At 43.9% G+C, this 16,648-nt stretch overlaps 1 protein-coding gene across 7 annotated transcripts in view; it reads right to left on the bottom strand.

Moving 5' to 3' along the window:
• Nucleotides 1–12,405: 12,405 nt before the first annotated feature.
• Nucleotides 12,406–16,648, bottom strand: part of XRN1 (5'-3' exoribonuclease 1) — an 85,409-nt gene continuing 81,166 nt past the window's right edge. For all 7 annotated transcript variants that reach the window (XM_039487241.1, XM_039487236.1, XM_039487237.1 and 4 more), the window contains one exon: nucleotides 12,406–16,358. In XM_039487241.1, the coding sequence (XP_039343175.1) occupies nucleotides 16,062–16,358 (297 nt within the window). In that variant the 3' untranslated portion in view covers nucleotides 12,406–16,061. The remainder of the gene's footprint in view (nucleotides 16,359–16,648) is intronic.

The following is a 16,648-nucleotide window of genomic DNA, read 5'->3' as shown; positions in this document are numbered from 1 at the left end:
GAGAGAGGCAGATGACCTGACGCCTTGGCACTCAGCAAGACATGTGACTCCGTGACCCCATATTACCCATTTGAATCCATTTTCCATATTTTAAGATAAATACACACAGAAAGAAGGAAAAGAAAGTATATATAAACCTGATCATCTCTCCTTCTTTCATTCTGTCCTCCTCTTCTGACCTCTGGAGGGACTTTGGAAACTGAAGCACTAGGACTGAGAGGACATCCCAGCCAGAGGATGTTCCAGAGACCTTACTTAAACCTGCAGTTTTACTTACTCCAGCACTGCTGCAAGCCTGAGCACTGCTGTTTGCTATTACTGTTAATTATTGATATTATACAATTCCTCCTCTCATCTCTTACCTCTTTTTTCTCTACCTTTTATTTTAGAAGATTTTAGATTGGAAAGGATTGGCATTGGTGGTGTGATCTGATGTGATGTGTATTGATTGACCTGGGGGGGGGTCCTTTGGGATCAGGGGGAACCTTTCTTTTTTTTCTTTTATTGGGTTGGTGGTCATTTTATCCCCCCCAGAGTGCGACAGTGGTGGTACTGGTGGAGATACTGTGGAGACTAAGGAAATTGCTTGTGTGTGTTGTGGTTGTGGTGGTGCCAGTGGGTGAGACTTTTTTCCTTTTTGTCTGGCTGGTTTGGTTTGCCTTAGAAAAAAAAACCCTAGGGCTGGCAACTGCCCTGTTTAAGCAATTGGTCCTGATTTGGCACTCTCAGTTGGGTCCCGCCAGAATCGCTCCGTCACAGCCTGCGAGGGGTGTCCTGGTGGTTCTGGGGCTGGTAGAACCTGGAGGGAGGCTGTGGTCTGAAATGCCTAGGCTAGGTGGCTGGTGTGTGGAGCCCCAAAGATCTTAAGGTGGCCCTAGAGTCCATCGGAGTATGAAGTCTCTTATCCGTTTTTTTCAGAAAATAGGGTCAAGCCCTCGAAGGGGAGGTCTTGGATCATTTGCTGAACCTCATGAGAAAAAACCAGAGACCCGCAACCAGGAACCCCTTCGCATTACAACTCCCGTGTCCAGTGTACATAAGGCTGCATTTCCTGCATCCAATGCCACCTGTAGGGAAGTTCGGGAGACCAGCTTCCCCTCCTCCACTAATGCGGAGAACTTAGTGCAAGAGTCCTGCAAACTTGGCCATCGCTGCACAAGTGTTGTGTGCATATCTGCTCATGATGGCCTGCTGGTTTGTGATGCGGAGTTGTAGTCCCCCCATTGAATAGACCTTCCTGCTGAACAGGTCGAGTCTTTTCGCCTCCCTATTTTTAGGGGAGGGACCCTGGAAGCCTGGGCGCTCTCGCTGATTGGCTGCATCAACTACCAGCAAGTTGGGGGATGGGTGGGTATATAAGTGTTCATACCCCTTAGAAGGGACAAAGTACTGCCTTTCATTTCTCTTGGCCGTAAGTGCCAGAGAAGCAGGGGTCCGCCACAAGGTCTTAGTCATGTCGACTATGGTCTTTATCACCAATAGGGCGACCCACAATGGAGGGCATGAGGATGTCCACAACCGGGTCTGACCACCACCGCCTCTGCCTGTATGCCGATGTTTTGGGCAGCATGGCATAAGAGCTGCTGGCGTACCCTATTATTCTCCAGAGCTGGGGCCACTGATGTCCTTGCAACCGCTTCATCCGGTGAGGATGAGGAGGAGAAGCCCGGCAGCGGACCTTGCTCACTTCCTTCAGTGCCCCATGGATCTCTCGGCGCATGGAATTCCATGGGATGCAGTCCTGGGGCCGCTGGAGGTGGAAATATTGATGCTGCAGTTGGTGCTGAAGCTGCTAGATCCAGCGGTGCCTATCTTGTTGATGCCGGTGGAGTCGCAGTCAAAGCTGTCGGCGGTGCCGCTGATGGGAGGGTCAGTGCCGGAGCTGTGGTGTGTAACAGCGGTGCCAGTGCTTCGGTCAGTGGTGCCGCTGCTGGCGGTACTTGTGGGGGGACGAAGGATGCTGATGACACTGACGCCAACCGGGACCTCGAGTCCCTGACGTGTCCCTGGTTCTAATGTTATGCCCAGGGTGTCCAAAAGGGCCATTGAGATGACGGCTGCCACTGCTGAGGCCACGGTTCCGGGTAGGGCTGATGGCTACAGCGGGATCTGGACCTCCTGCTCCTGCTCCTACTGGAGTGATAGGAGTCCGTCTCTGAGGTCTCTGAATAGGAGGACCACGGAGGAGCTGTGACCTGGGCTCCCAGAGAGCGGTTCCGAGAGGCCGGGGATTGGTGTGGCTCCCCTGCATGAGTGGGCCGTGCTGGGGAGAGGTGTGCCTGGGATGGGGATCAGTGCGCCATCAGCGCTGCTTTGCCCCTTGACTGGAAGTGGGGCTGCACAGTCACTGGCGACTTGTCCCTCCTCTGTGGGAGGAGCATCAGGTTCTTAGCTGTCTCAAATGCCTCCAGCATAAATGGGAGCTGGAGGTGGTCACCTTGGCGATCTGGGGACTGTGTGGGGTTCGGACTCGACTGAACCCCAACCGGGGTAGGAGTTGACAAAGCCCTTGAGGGTTGTGAGGTGCTTGTGGATGCCACAGTCCGTTTAGACTTTGGCGGGGGAGACCAACCCCTCTCTGGCCTTTTCTTCTTTAGCAGTACCAGGGACTGAGAGCGGTGCCGCACTGAAGATGGCTTTTTATGTCTAGAGCTGTGGCGGTGCTGAGGGGCCTTAGGGTCCATGTTCGGCACCCGTTCACTGTCGGCACAAGAGCACTGTGGCCCGACGAAGAAATAATCAGTGCTGGTTCTGCGGACCCGGAGTCGGAATGTGGTCATAGTGCCGCTTCCATCAGCAGGATCTTAAGTCTCTGCTCCCGGTCTTTAAGGGTCCTAGGTTGGAAACCTTTGCAGATCCTGCACTTGTCCTTCTGGTGGCTCTCCCCGAGGCACCACAGACAGGAAGAGTGTGAGTCACTCTTGGGCATAAACTTGCCAGAATCCTCACAGAGTTTAAACTGTAGGGACCCAGACATACCCCAGAGGTGGGGAAGACGGGGGGTGGGGAACTCCCCAAACAAAGTTAAACTGCTACAAACTATTTCTAACTAACTAACTATTTACACTATTGTACAGAAACTACAGAGAACACTGCCAAACCGCTTGCAGCAAGAGCGAGCGATGTTCCAGCTAGCTGTCACTGGCGGTAGGGGGTGGAGGGTTGGCAGGGTGCTATATTGGGCACCGTGAAGGCGCGACTCCTATATCCAACCCTACGGACGCTGCTAAGGCAAAAATCATCCGGCTGGCGCGCACACACCTGGTTGGAATGGACATGAACAAGCACTTGAAGAAGAACATGACTTTTACCTCAAACTCCTTCCTCCTTCTTCCCAGAGCCACATAGTCTGCAGTGACCTGCTCAAGGTCATTATTGGCAATATCATTGGTGCCCACATGGAGAAGTAGGAAGGGGTAGCAGTCCGAGGGCTTGATCTATCTTGGCAGACACTCTGTCACATCCTGAATTCTAGCTCCAGGCAAGTAGCACACTTTTCGAGTTTCCCAGTCTGGGCGGCAGATGGATGACTCCGTCCCCCTTAGGAGGGAGTCCCCAGCCACCACCACCCGTCTCCTCCTTTTGGGAGTGGTAATCGTGGAAAACCCCCACCCCCATCCCTAGGTCAGTGCATCCCATGTCTTCCGGTCGATGGGGGTCTCCTGATCCCTTCCCTCAGATGACTCTTCCAAACAATTCTCCGCTGTAGTACCTGTGCAGAGAGCCTGAAAATGGTTTCTTACCTCTATCTGCATTGAGGGTACATGGGTTCTCTTCTTTCTTCTTCTGGAAGTCACATTCTGCCAAGTTTCTTCCACATTCTGCACTGCTCTCTCTGATTCTTCAGCATGCTGTGCCTGCAGTACCAAACGCGGACTTCTATCCAGAAAGTCTTCATTTTCTCTGATACAACGCAGGGCTGATACTTGGATTTCTAGTCCTTTAACCTTCTCCTCCAATATGGAGACCAGCTTGCACTTCGTAAAGACAAAGTCACTTTTCTATCCTCTGGGAGAAAGACAAACATGGCACATCCTGTACAGGTCACAACAGCTGATTGATCGCTCATTATCCATATTGTCTTCCTTCTAAGATCCTCTTCAGATGTTGTATTTACTGCTCACAGAAGCCTGAAAGGCAAAAGCTCTGTGGGAACTTCTCCCACGCAAACTCCCTGTTTGCTTCTTCTCTATTCTCAGCTCACTCGGTTTGCAACTGGTTGCTTTTTTTGTAAGGCTGCTGATTCGAAGCAATTGCCCCTGCTCAGGCATTCAAGGCCCACCTGGAACAAAGCACTCCCAATTCACACTTTTCATACAAACAAACACACACGGTCAAACAGTCTCTGCAACTAGCAGCAGTCAAACAAATGATCGCAGCAGACAGACACTCGGATATTCACCCCACCAGCTCACAACACAGCCCCCCTAATGCAGCACTCACCATAACTTCTCTCAGACGGTTTCCAGGCAAACTCCCTCTGTTTGCTTCTCCTCTGTTCAGAGCTTCCAGTCTACCATGGAAATGGTAGAATTATCAATAATAATGCAGAAAAGGCAGAAGTATTAAATAAATATTTCTGTTCTGTAATTGGCAAAAAAAATTAATAATAATGATACAGTCTCATCACATGGTAACAACACTCTTTAATTCCACTAGTATCTCTGGAGGGTGTTAAGCTACTAAAGTTAGACATTTTTAAATCAGCAGCTCCAGATAACTTGCATCTAAGAGTTTTAAAAGAGCTGCTACATTAATGCTGTACAATTAATGCTGATTTTCCACAAGTCTTGGAGCATTAGGGAAGTTCCAGAAAACTGGAAGAAAGCTAGTGTTATGCCAATTTTTAAAAAAGATCAAAGGGATAATATCAGTAATTATAGGCCTGTCACCGGTTTCGTAGAAAAAAAAATTTCCGCGGACCTGTGGGATGGTTTTGGGACGATTCAAGCGCATTACAATTATTTTTGTACTTTTATTTCTATTATTATTGTAATATATAATTAAATAATTATACAATTGACCATAATGCAGAATTAGTGGGAGCCCTGCCCCCTATCTCACCCCCACCCACTTCCTGCCCCCCCGACTGCCTGCCCCCCTCAGAATCCCCGACCCATCCTGCTCCTTGTCCCCTCACCATCCCCAGAGACCCCCACCACCCTGAGACCCCACCCCTGCTCCCTGTCCCCTGACTACCCCAACCCCTATCCCCGCTGAGTCCTGACAGACCCCCAGAACACCCACAATCCAACCCCATTCCCTGCCCCCTGACCACCCCCCCAACCTCCGCCCCTCTCTGTGCCCTGACTGTCCCCAGGACTCCCTGCCCCTTAGCCAACCCCACTGGCCCCAGCCTCTTACCCCCGGCTCCCTCCTCACCCGGAGCCTCAGCGCCTCGCCCGACAGCTGCAGCGTGTCTCCGGCGGGGCCTGAGCTCCGTCCCACTCAGAGACGCGTGGTGAGGGGACGGGGCTGTGAGCTCCAGGCCAAGCAGAGGCAGCTGAGCTCAGCCCGGAGCTTGCAGCCCCGCCCCCTCACCACGCGGCTCTGAGGGGGCGGGGCTCAGGGGCCCCGCCGGAGACATGCCGCTTGAGGGACCCCTGCTCTTTACTAGTTTTCAAATGCTTCAGCCATGCCACCTTTTCACTTAGCTATATCCTGAATAGTGGTGACTGGGAAGGGCGGGAGGGGAAGGAAGGAGGAGTGTAGCAGATGCTAATTTGAGGTGAATATTCTCTTGGTCAGATGCTACTGAGTTTATGGCGCTTTGTGCTATGGACTGGAGCAAAGTGGCTGATGAATAACCAGGAATCTGGTTAATAATTATTCTCTAAATTCAGCTTTCTTCATTCTCTCTCTCTGAATTAGCACTAATTCAAAATAGTAGGGTGCAAGTTGACTGGATAATGGTAGTAGTATAATCTCTTGTTATAACATTGTAAACCCTACTACCTGATTTTTATATTAAACACTTACTATACCTAATACAATAAATCCGACAAACAAAACCTAGGAAAACTTTATTCTTTTGGTGTCTTATTTAAAGTTTTCCAGTAATCTCCTCTTGCTTCAGAATGTCTCATGCGTCACCCATACTGTTTGCAATAGGATTCAACCTGTGGCTTGGCTGCTGACTCTTTACTGCTTCCTGAAGAGCTGGGAGCTCAATATTCATCTCAGGCTAGAGCTACACTTGGGGGTGGGGGGGAGATACGCAACTTCAGCTATGCGAATAGCGTAGCTGAAGTCGGCGTAGCTTAGGTCGATTTACCTGGCCGTGAGGAAGGCGGCGAGTCGACCGCTGCCGCTCCCCTGTCGACTCCACTTCCGCCTCTCACTGCAGTGGAGTTCTGGAGTTGACGGCAGAGCAATCGGGGATCGATTTTATCGCGTCTACACTAGTAGTAGTAGTGTAGACATACCTTCAGATAGATACTATATGCAGAAGCACAACTCTGTATATATGGGGCGGGGGTGGGAGGGAATTATTGACCTTGTGCATATGTAATGGTGTTTGGTGTTTGTAAGACAAGGTATAATAATCACACTTCCAAATTGCAATGAACTGTGGAAAAGATCCTGTTTGGTGTGAGAGATGTTACTTATACCTAGATGCACTCTCCTTCCCCACCTCCAGCCCTACGCATGCTGGCTTGGGACTATCACTGCTGTAGTGTCAGCATTTAAGAGAGCTTCACATGCACCACTTCTAGTATTATGGTAAGTTAAAACAAACTACAGTACATTGGGACATTAATACTCTATTACAGTGTTTGCATTAGCATATTAAAAGCAATAACACTTAACTGACCAGTATATCCAGGACATTACTAGCACATCCCCCCCCCCCCCCCCCGATACCTAGTAGTTGCACTGTTATCTCCCATAGCTACTTACATTGCAGCTTTTTTTTTTTTAAACTAAATTGAGAAGAAAGACGACTGATTCAGAACTTGTTAATGGTTACTTTATTGCTAAAGGGTGTAGTGGGGTGTAGGCTTGGAGGGAGGAAGGTTTCTATGATGTAAGCAAGATCAGGTGTTTTATCCAAAACCAGAATATGAATGGTGCTGGTCTTCTTGGTGGCTGGCTGACCTTGAATTATTGTCAAAAGTTGGAGGATGTACTCTTCTCCTTTCTCACATTTTGGTTGAGGATTCCATTGATAAAGGGATTGGCTTCAAATACCTTGTTGAAGGACTCTTCCATGGTGTAGTTTTCATCTTGGGTGGCCCAGTCCTAATTATATTAAAGCATGTACTTTAGTCTTTGTAATTATCTATTATAACTCTGTAGCTTTGAATGAAGGCAGGAGTAAAATAAAAGTAGCTGCAATAGTTCCACAGTTAACTAAAACTGAAAATTTACATAATTTAAATCAGACTCCTAATCTTAATTTTTGCTTAATAAATAAGTTCATGAGAAAACTCTGTTGGGAAACTGCTACAGTTTACTTAGAAAGTGCACTTCTCCTATATAGGTCGTAAGGATCCTATCTGTCTGAATACTGGCTGTTCTTTCTTTGATCTGCAGAGTGCCTGATGCTTTTCAGATATCAGTTGTGGGTACAGCGCCAGTGCTGCAGCTTGGAGCAGGGCTGGGAGCTGAAGTCAGGGCCTCATCTGGGGGCAGAGTTGTGGCCAGAACCTGGGTGGTACTCCCTCCCCACCTCCCCTGGGGGCTGCCCCAGGCCCCGGTTCCCCCCCTCCCCCCAAATGTTCCTCCACATCCCCATCCCACAGTTTGGGGACCACTGACTTATAGCAGAGGTGGGCAAACTCCAGCCCGCAGGGCTGTCCTGCCTGGTCCCTGAGCACCCAGCTGGGAGGCTAGCCCCCAGCCCCTTCCCTGCTGTCCCTGTCCCCCCCAACCTCAGCACTGGCAGCATGGCTGGCTCTGGCATTAAGGGGGCAGGGGGTTCCGGGGGGCAGTCGGGGACAGGGAGTGGTTGGATGGGGCAGAGGATCTGAGAGGGGGCGGTCAGGGGATGGGGAATGAGGGCAAGGGTTGGATAGGTGTGGGAGTCCCAGGGGGCCTGTCAGGAGGTGGGGGGCAGATTGGGGTCAGGGCAGTTGGGACTGGGAGCAGGGGGGTGTGACGTTATTGATATAAATTGGGACCATATAGAACATGTGTTGCAACCAAGGTCCTGTAGTGGCACCAAATCTTAAATAAAGGGGGTCATATAAGGTGTCTAAGACCAGGTTCTGGGTTGCTGGTTATGATTATGCTGTCTGTATGTCTGTGTATCATTTTGTAGTTGAAGTTATAAGTATTGGCTCTGTACTGTCTGTATTTTGTATTATGCTCTGCTTCTGGGAAATATCCCAGACAAGCTGGTGTTAGCCCTGCCTAGCTGGCTTGATGGCCTATTAAGGACCATCAGCTACACAATTGACCCATGGAGAGGAGGCAGATACGCCTTGTGACTCAGCAAAGTATGCAGAGACTTGTCCATGTGACTGCAGACTCCATTTTGCTGTAATTTTCCACAGTGAGGACAAAGAGATTCTTACACCTGGAAAAGTCTATATAAGGCTGATGCATCATCTCCATCTTGTCTTCAATCCTGCTTCTGACCTCTGGAGGGACTTTGCTACAAACTGAAGCTCTACACAAGGGACTGAATGACCCATCCCAGCGGGGGATGTATTCCAGAGACTTAATTTGAACCTGCAGTTTACTCCATCACTGCTGCAAGCCTGAACGAAGAACTTTGCCATTACTGTATGTAATTGATTCCATTTAACCAATTCTACCTCTCATCTCTACCTTTTTCCCTTTGTAAATAAACCTTTAGATTTTAGATTCTAAAGGATTGGCAACAGCGTGATTTGTGGGTAAGATCTGATGTGTATATTGACCTGGGTCTGGGGCTTGGTCCTTTGGGATCGAGGGAACTTTTTTCTTTTATTGCGGTGTTGGTTTTCATAACCGTTCATCCCCAGGACAAGTGCACTGGTGGTGATGCTGGGAGACTGGAGTGTCTAAGGAAATTGCTTGTGTGACTTGTGGTTAGCCAGTGGGGTGAGACCAAAGTCCTTTTTGTCTGGCTGGTTTGGTTTGCCTTAGAGGTGGAAAAACCCCAGCCTAGGGCTGTGACTGCCCAGTTTAAGCAATTGGTCCTGATTTGGCACTCTCAGTTGGGTCCCGCCAGAATCGCGCCGTCACAGGGGGCTGGCTAGGGGTGGGGTTCCTGGGGGGCAGTTAGGGGTGGGGGGTCCCGGGAGGGGGTGGTAAGGGGACAAGGAGCAGGGGCGGTTGGATGGTTCGAGGGTTCTGAGGGGGGCAATCAGGGGGCGGGACAGGGCAGATAGGGTGGGGCGGCACAGTCTCCCTACCCGGCCCTCCATACAGTTTTGCAACCCCGATGTGGCCCTTGTGCCAAAAAGTTTGCCCACCCCTGACTTATAGTGATAGACTCAGGGAGCTCAATGTATTTAGCTTAACAAGAAGGTTAAAGGGTGACTTGATTAGTCTGTAAGAATTTACATGGGGAACAAATATTTAATAATGGGCTCTTCAGTCTAGCAGAGAAAGTATAACATGATCCAGTAGCTGGAATTTGAAGCTAGACCTATTCAGACTGGAAATAAAATGTAAATTTTTAACAGAGTAATCAATCATTGGAATAATTTACCAATGGTCATGATGACTTCTCCATCACTGACCATTTTAAAATCCAGATTGGATGTTTTTCTAAAATATGTGCTCTAGGAATTATTTTGGGGAAGTTCTATGGCCTGTGTTATACAGGATGTCAGATGAGATGATCACAATGGTCCCTGCTGGTCTTGTAATCTATGCATTTATTTGTAAGTACCGAAGAATGTCCTCTCTCATTGCTGCAACCTGATCTTTGTCTTGGAGAAGCAAGCAATTCATTTTCCAAAAAAGTGAATTTTGGGATTCATCCCAGCTATCAAAGACTATTCCCAGCAGTGCACGAATGTTCTGCAGCTCTTGTTTGGTTCATTAAGGATTCAGAGACTAAAATAAAATCTATTCCAGTATATAACTGAGGAAGGTGTGAATAAAATGTGATCTCTTTCCCCTGGGTGCATTTCTGTCCAGCTGAGAGTCTGAATTGTTAGGACAGAGAAATTAATGCTGCACCTGCTTCTTATATCTTTTTTTTTTTTAAATCAGATCTGCCCCTGTGAGGAATTCGTGTGCAACTGAAGTCTCCTTCAAGTTTAACTTCCCCTTCTCCAAAGTGTTGCAGTTTTTTTTAAGAGAGTCATTAAAAATATTTTTGCTTTAGATTGGGAACATACACAGAGACTACTGTTATTAATAACCCAGCAATTGTGTCCTTCATTAAGACGAAACATCCCTCCTTATCCTTAAATTGATCTTTAATCTGAAAAAGTTCAGGTTTAGAAAATATGCCCACTCTTTCTTTTTGCTTCAGCCAAAGAAAAGAAAGTCTGCTGAAAACCAATTGCCTTTCATGGTAATAATTTGCCCCTCCTGAGAAAATGAGTTTCTTGAAATAAAATAATCTGAGAGTGTTTTGTGGGTTTTGTTTTTTTTAAGTTCTGCCAGATTTTTTCCCCTTTTTGTGTCATTATTTAGCCCTTTGACATTCAAAGACGTTACTTTAAAAGGAAGAACCATTGACAACTATTTCACTTTGCTGAAAAACTTGAAACTCTGATTCTTTAGCTGTTTGATGGCATGAAGCCTTGTGTGGCCATGTTTCTCTTGTTTCTAATTATGTTGCATTTGCGTGCCTGAATATGGCTTGGCTTTTGGCTGTAAACTTTTGTATTTCTTATAATAATTTCCCTCCACCTCCCCAGTTCCTTCTCCCCTCCTGCATTCCCTTAAATCCAAAAATATCAGAATAGCATGTAAATCAGACCCCAAACAATTGTGCTTTTGCTGAAGCCCCAGGTCCTGTACTCCCCCCATGAACACTCGGACTATTTCTCTTGTAATCCAAAGAAGGTATGTTCTCCATTTACAGTAATCTTCACCCTTAGGGATAGATTACCATCTGATCATTTGAGTTACAAGGGGAGGATTTACACAGAACCCCTAAATGCTTCTCCACTTCCCCTCTCTATTTTCTCCATTCTCCTTAATCACTCCTTCCTTAGTGTTCTTTATTGTCTCTACAGAACCCATCTCTCACAGACATATGATAACCCCAATTAAAGCACACTTCACCCTATTTCCCTTCCAACATTAATGTAGTTACTTTACAACTGTTCATTTTTGGTGACTCCCAAGAACTCTCTTCTGGATGGGGGCTGCTTTAGCTATAGATGAACTAGGCAGGTGCCTAAGGGAGGGCAGATTTTTGGGCAGCTGCCTAGGGTTGCAGATTCAGAGGCAGTGTGCTGCCACTTCCTGATCTACTTGCATTAATAAGCAGCAAAATGGAATTTAGGGATAGTTGGGCCCACTCCACACCCTTATGCGCTTGGGTTGGGACACCAGGACAGAGGCGCAGCTCCAATGGACACTAATGGCTAAATGAATTCAAACTTGATGCCGGGGCACATGTACTACAAATGAAATACACATGGACAAAGCACTCAAAGGAGAGGATTCTCCCCCTCGCCCTGCAAAATAAGAACAAAAAAAAATAATGCAATTGCCTTTTAAGACTTTTAAAGTTTAAAAATTTTAAAATATTGAGGTTTGTGACACTGATCATTTTATGTAGCAACTTGTTATTTATTCAAAGAACAAAACAACTATATGTTTCTTTCTTTAAGGAGTTTACATGCATCTCAATTTGTATCTTGAGTGCATGTTCTGTCATTCTACTTTGTTCAAGGGTTTGCCTGACAGATGAGGGGAATACTACTACATTGCTTTGACTGGAAAACATCTACAGAGCTCTCTGGTCCGAGTATGGGAAATGGCTTCATACCAGAATGTCACGTCACTGATATTTACTTTTCCATGTGCCTTATTGTCAAGAGATCATATACTGTATTCCTTGGAAAAAACCTTTAACTTCTCCTTCTTGGCTGTTGGGCTCCTCATGGCCTTTCAGTCACCTCTAGGCTTTACAGGGTTACAGCAGCTCATGTGGGGTCCCTGGTACTATGCTCTCCCACTACAGAATCAAGTGTTATCTTTTGACTGCTGCTCTTAACTAGCAGCAGAAGCCCAAGCAATGTTAGCAGATCCTCAATAGCCAGTTGAAGGAGTTTCATCTATAACTGACTGGCAATCATCATTGAAAATTCATGCTTTGGTCTCCTAAATGACTGGTGGTGGGGCATCAAGAAACCGCTCCAGTAAAATGGAAGCTTGCTGCTTTTTGGAATCAGAGCAATTGGGTTTTTAACAAGTTTAACCCAACTCTGAAACTTTGGATTAAGGGCAGGGTTGTTCCCAAATAATAGGCACTTGAATATAAAACACTTAAGATAAATAATGTTTCTAGTTTCAATATTTAATCCAAGCAGACGCAGACAACAAACAGGTTTATAAAATTATTCTGTTGAATTAAAATTCTGTATAGCATTTAACTCTTATGAATAATTTTTATCCTTCAGTGTATCTTATGTTCATATTTTAAAATATGTTTGCACAGTCCTTTATGCAACTACATGCTAGAAATCTGCAAACGCACAATTTAACACTAAACAGGACAAAAAAATACATTCCATTTCCATTCATATGCAAATTGAAAACATTTCACTTGGCAGATAAACAATGAAAAGTTATTTTAAAAAAATCAAACTACAAAAATGCACACATAAAAGTCTTCCCTTCTGGATTTTTAATAAAATACTGCTCTGTATAAGATCTAATGAAAAATTCCAGTACTTACAAAATACTTTATATCTATGAGAAAAATGAATGTTTAAAGTTATACCTGTATGAATTAAACATAATTACAGAGTTGACATAGAATATAAAACAAAAGAGCTGAAATAATAGATGATACGGCTTAGGACAATGTACATATCACATGTAACAGAACATGTGAATGCTAAAGTAAGTTGATTGGGCACCAGGTTCTGGACATTACAGAACCCATAAATGCAGATAAAATGGACAGGAAGGGTAACTAGGAAATAGGGACTAATACAATACACAGCAGATACAGAATCAAATATTTAACTTATGTATAGAAATTTAGTATGGCAGTTTCAGTGGCACTGGGAAAAAATTCAGCTCCCGGTTTGAAAGAAGTAACTATTTCATGAGAAAACAAATGGTTTATTTATACTGGCATTGACATAGTCTCCTTCACAAATCATTCTTTACATATCTGCATATCTGGCTATCTAGATACAAGAGGACATTATAAACTATGTAATTCAGTATTTCAGCAGTGACTCTGGTACCCACACCCAGCATCTACTAGCCACGTAATCTTGGGGATAATACTGAAAAACAAGGTTTTATGGAGATTAGAATCTCTTAGGAAGGTTTGTAGGTGTGCTAGCAGAACGTAATCCAGTTTTCTCCATAATGGAAGCTTCTCAAAAGATCGCGCCCTGGAGATCAAATAATAGTACAAAAGACTAGGAACTCAGAGTCTGGAAATCTAGTTAGGAAAAGCAACGTTTTAAAAATATTTATGCTAGCATCAGTATCATGCCAACATAATCCCTAATGATGTTGATGAGATACATTGTGAAGGTCAACTTAATGGAATGTACCTTAAGACCCTCTAAAAGGCAAATCTCTATAAATACGACAGAGTTAATATATTTTGATAGATGTCGCCGCTGAGAAACAGGATTTTGAACCCTATACATCTAAATTAATTTAAATAAGAAATTGTTTCAATCAATTTAATAATTAAAGATCTTAAAATTCACACTGTGAAGAATGAACTCACATTGGAAAGCATTAGATGTAAGGAAAAGCACACAACACAGCAGAATACAGATGAACCTTTGAGACTAAGTAGGAGCTAGCTGCTATTGAGAGACTCACTATCTCCTTAAAAAAAGTTGTACAAAAGTTAATCAGTGTAAACACCTGAAGGTTGCTATTCTAGCCTGGAGATGTGCAAGGATTTTGAATGACTAACAAGGCACGACATAAAAATAATCCTGAAACTACATGATTTCTGGAATCAGAGTTTAAATATACTGGATCCACATATAGAGTCTGTCATCTCTGTGGTACAGTCAATCCAGATTAACCAGAAGAGTTTTATGATTATGTACAGACTACTATAAAAGGATTGGAGTATCAGAGGCCCAGAAGACAAGTATCTGGCCAAAAACGACCGAATAAAATTTCTGAGAGAACACACTGTCTATGGGAAGGATAGAAATAGCAATAGCTATCAAAGACCCCTGAAAGGCAGGACAGCAGAGAGGAGACAAAAACAGTTTTGGGAAAATGAATCAAAAACCTTAGCAAGAGAAACATCTGTGAGATGAAATTGGACACTACCATAGGAAAGTGAAGCTATGTTACCATGGCAAAATAGCAAGATAAGAAACCGAGGAAAATTCTGCAAACTTGCATGTGCTGCATGAAGTCTGCTTAGAGACACTGTATTGAATCACTGATTAAAGTCTGACATATCACTAATCCTTCTAGGGTTTTGAGGAAAAGTATTTTCACCAGGACAGACAAGAATAAGGTAAAAATGGTGGTGCAGACCCAGCCAACATCTACAGAGTGCGCCAAATGAGAAGAGACATCAGACCAAGTTTTGCTTTGGATCCATACAATTTTCATTTATGATGAATGAGAATTGCATGGATCATAAGGTAGTACAGGGTCCTTTCAGTTTTTTTCTTCTTTTAGATATAAAGTGATAATTCCCTCCAAAAAGGTAAATCAAGAATTTTTTGTCTAGATGTTATTAGGGAATAAGCTTAGAACTCTAACTCAAGGATGACAATTTAGTGTGTCTTCTGCCACCATATATTATCATGAAATTAAAATATATATTAAAAGTCAGCTAACAAACAAAAAAATAGTAATTTAGAAAAGAGAACCTGCCAGATTCCAAACTTCACTCTATGGAGAAAACTGTAGATGGGAGAAATTGGCTCAAAGGATGAGCATGAGTTTGATTAACATGCTATATATACACAAATACCTTTGCACTCTACTCATTTTATAATTTAGAAAAAGTCAGGATTTTTGTGGCTTTTGGAGTCCATGAAGAAGTGCATGTGGATGTGTAGTGGATATCTATGTTGATTAACTAGTAAAGTGAAGTGGAGTCAGATTTTTAAATGAATCATAACTAGCAACTTTATTAATATAATTTGAAGTGAGAACTTTTGTTTGCAAGTCAATTTGCATTTGCTGTATTCTATAAGCCAGTTGTCTCTGTCAGCAACCCATCTACTTTGCCATTTTGTAAAATTCATCCTGTAACAATAATTCTAGATATGTAATGATGTCTACCTTCTGAGAGTTTTAGAACTTCTACCGTTTGGTATGAAACCTAGAAATGAATGTAGTGACAGCAAATCTGGCAGTGCCACCACAGTTAAGTTCTATTCCACTCCTTCAGATCAGAAGGACCTAATAAATATGAAATTTACAGGTAAATAAAAGCCTTCTCTATTTTATAAAAAAGGAGTTAAAATACGAAAGATCGTATTAAGCAATATTCCATGCCTGACTTATTACTGCCCCATATCCTACCGCAAAAGCGAGGCAATTCTGAATTAGGAGTCCCACTCTAATATTATTGCTGCTCACCCGCTATAGAATGTAAGCCACTATTCAGAGACCTAGGCACCAATGGATCGTGTGGTGACCTTAATTCAGGATTTTCTGGCTTTTATCAGTTTAAGTTAAGATCTTTAATCAAATTTTAACATAGTTTTTATAAGTATTTATCAACAGCCTGGAAAAGCCTAGCAACTGAAATGTCTTTCACTCTTTATTATACTTATTTTTTTTAAATAATGCTTTATGATTTTTTAAAGGAGATTATAAACACTGGGATAAGAGGAAAAATAAAATCATACTTAAAATGGTTGATTTTTCTAAATAGCACTATGATTTTTTTAAGGATATATATATCTCCTTAAAAATCCTAAATTTATATGAAAAACACTGGGGGAAGTGGAAAGATAAAATCAATCTAGCTACAGTATTTATTCTGAAGATTTTGGTGCACCAAAGTTGACAGCCAGTTTTCTTGGCTTTCGTTTGCTAGAAATGTTTGGTGTTGATTTGTTATGAGGAACGCCTGGAGTAGCTACGTTGTCTTGAAAAGAAACAGCAGACTGAACAGCTTGAGGAGATTTTAAAGGAGCTGAAGTATCTTGTTGAATGAGCTTGTTGGTTTCAGAATACATTAGCTGTTCATTCTTTAGTGGTCCAGCTTGAAGGGAGCTCTGGAATTCTTTGAACTCGAAATTTTTCTTGCTAGCAGCCCTTTTTTTAATTACCTTTAAATCAAATAAGTATTATTAAAAGAATGTAGTCTCACAAAACTGCAAATATACCACTATAAAAATGCATATAGAACAGTTTAATAATTTTCTAAAACTAAACAATGTATCATAGGAGTCTCTTTGCAGCTATCGTATCTCTATTATAAGATCACAGGATTGTCACCCTGAAGCCTAGAATATCTGTGGAGTCAGTGTGAAGAGATGGAAACAGCTACAAGCATGGTTGCGAGCTCTCTTTGTTCAGAATATCACCACGTCAAAACATCACAGGCATTCAGGGTCTG

This window comes from Mauremys reevesii, linkage group 9 (genome assembly GCF_016161935.1).
Source record: "Mauremys reevesii isolate NIE-2019 linkage group 9, ASM1616193v1, whole genome shotgun sequence".
Classification (NCBI taxonomy): Eukaryota; Metazoa; Chordata; order Testudines; family Geoemydidae; genus Mauremys; species Mauremys reevesii.
The sequence above is the reverse complement of the archived record's forward strand: the minus strand, read 5'-3'. Positions and strand labels throughout refer to the sequence as shown.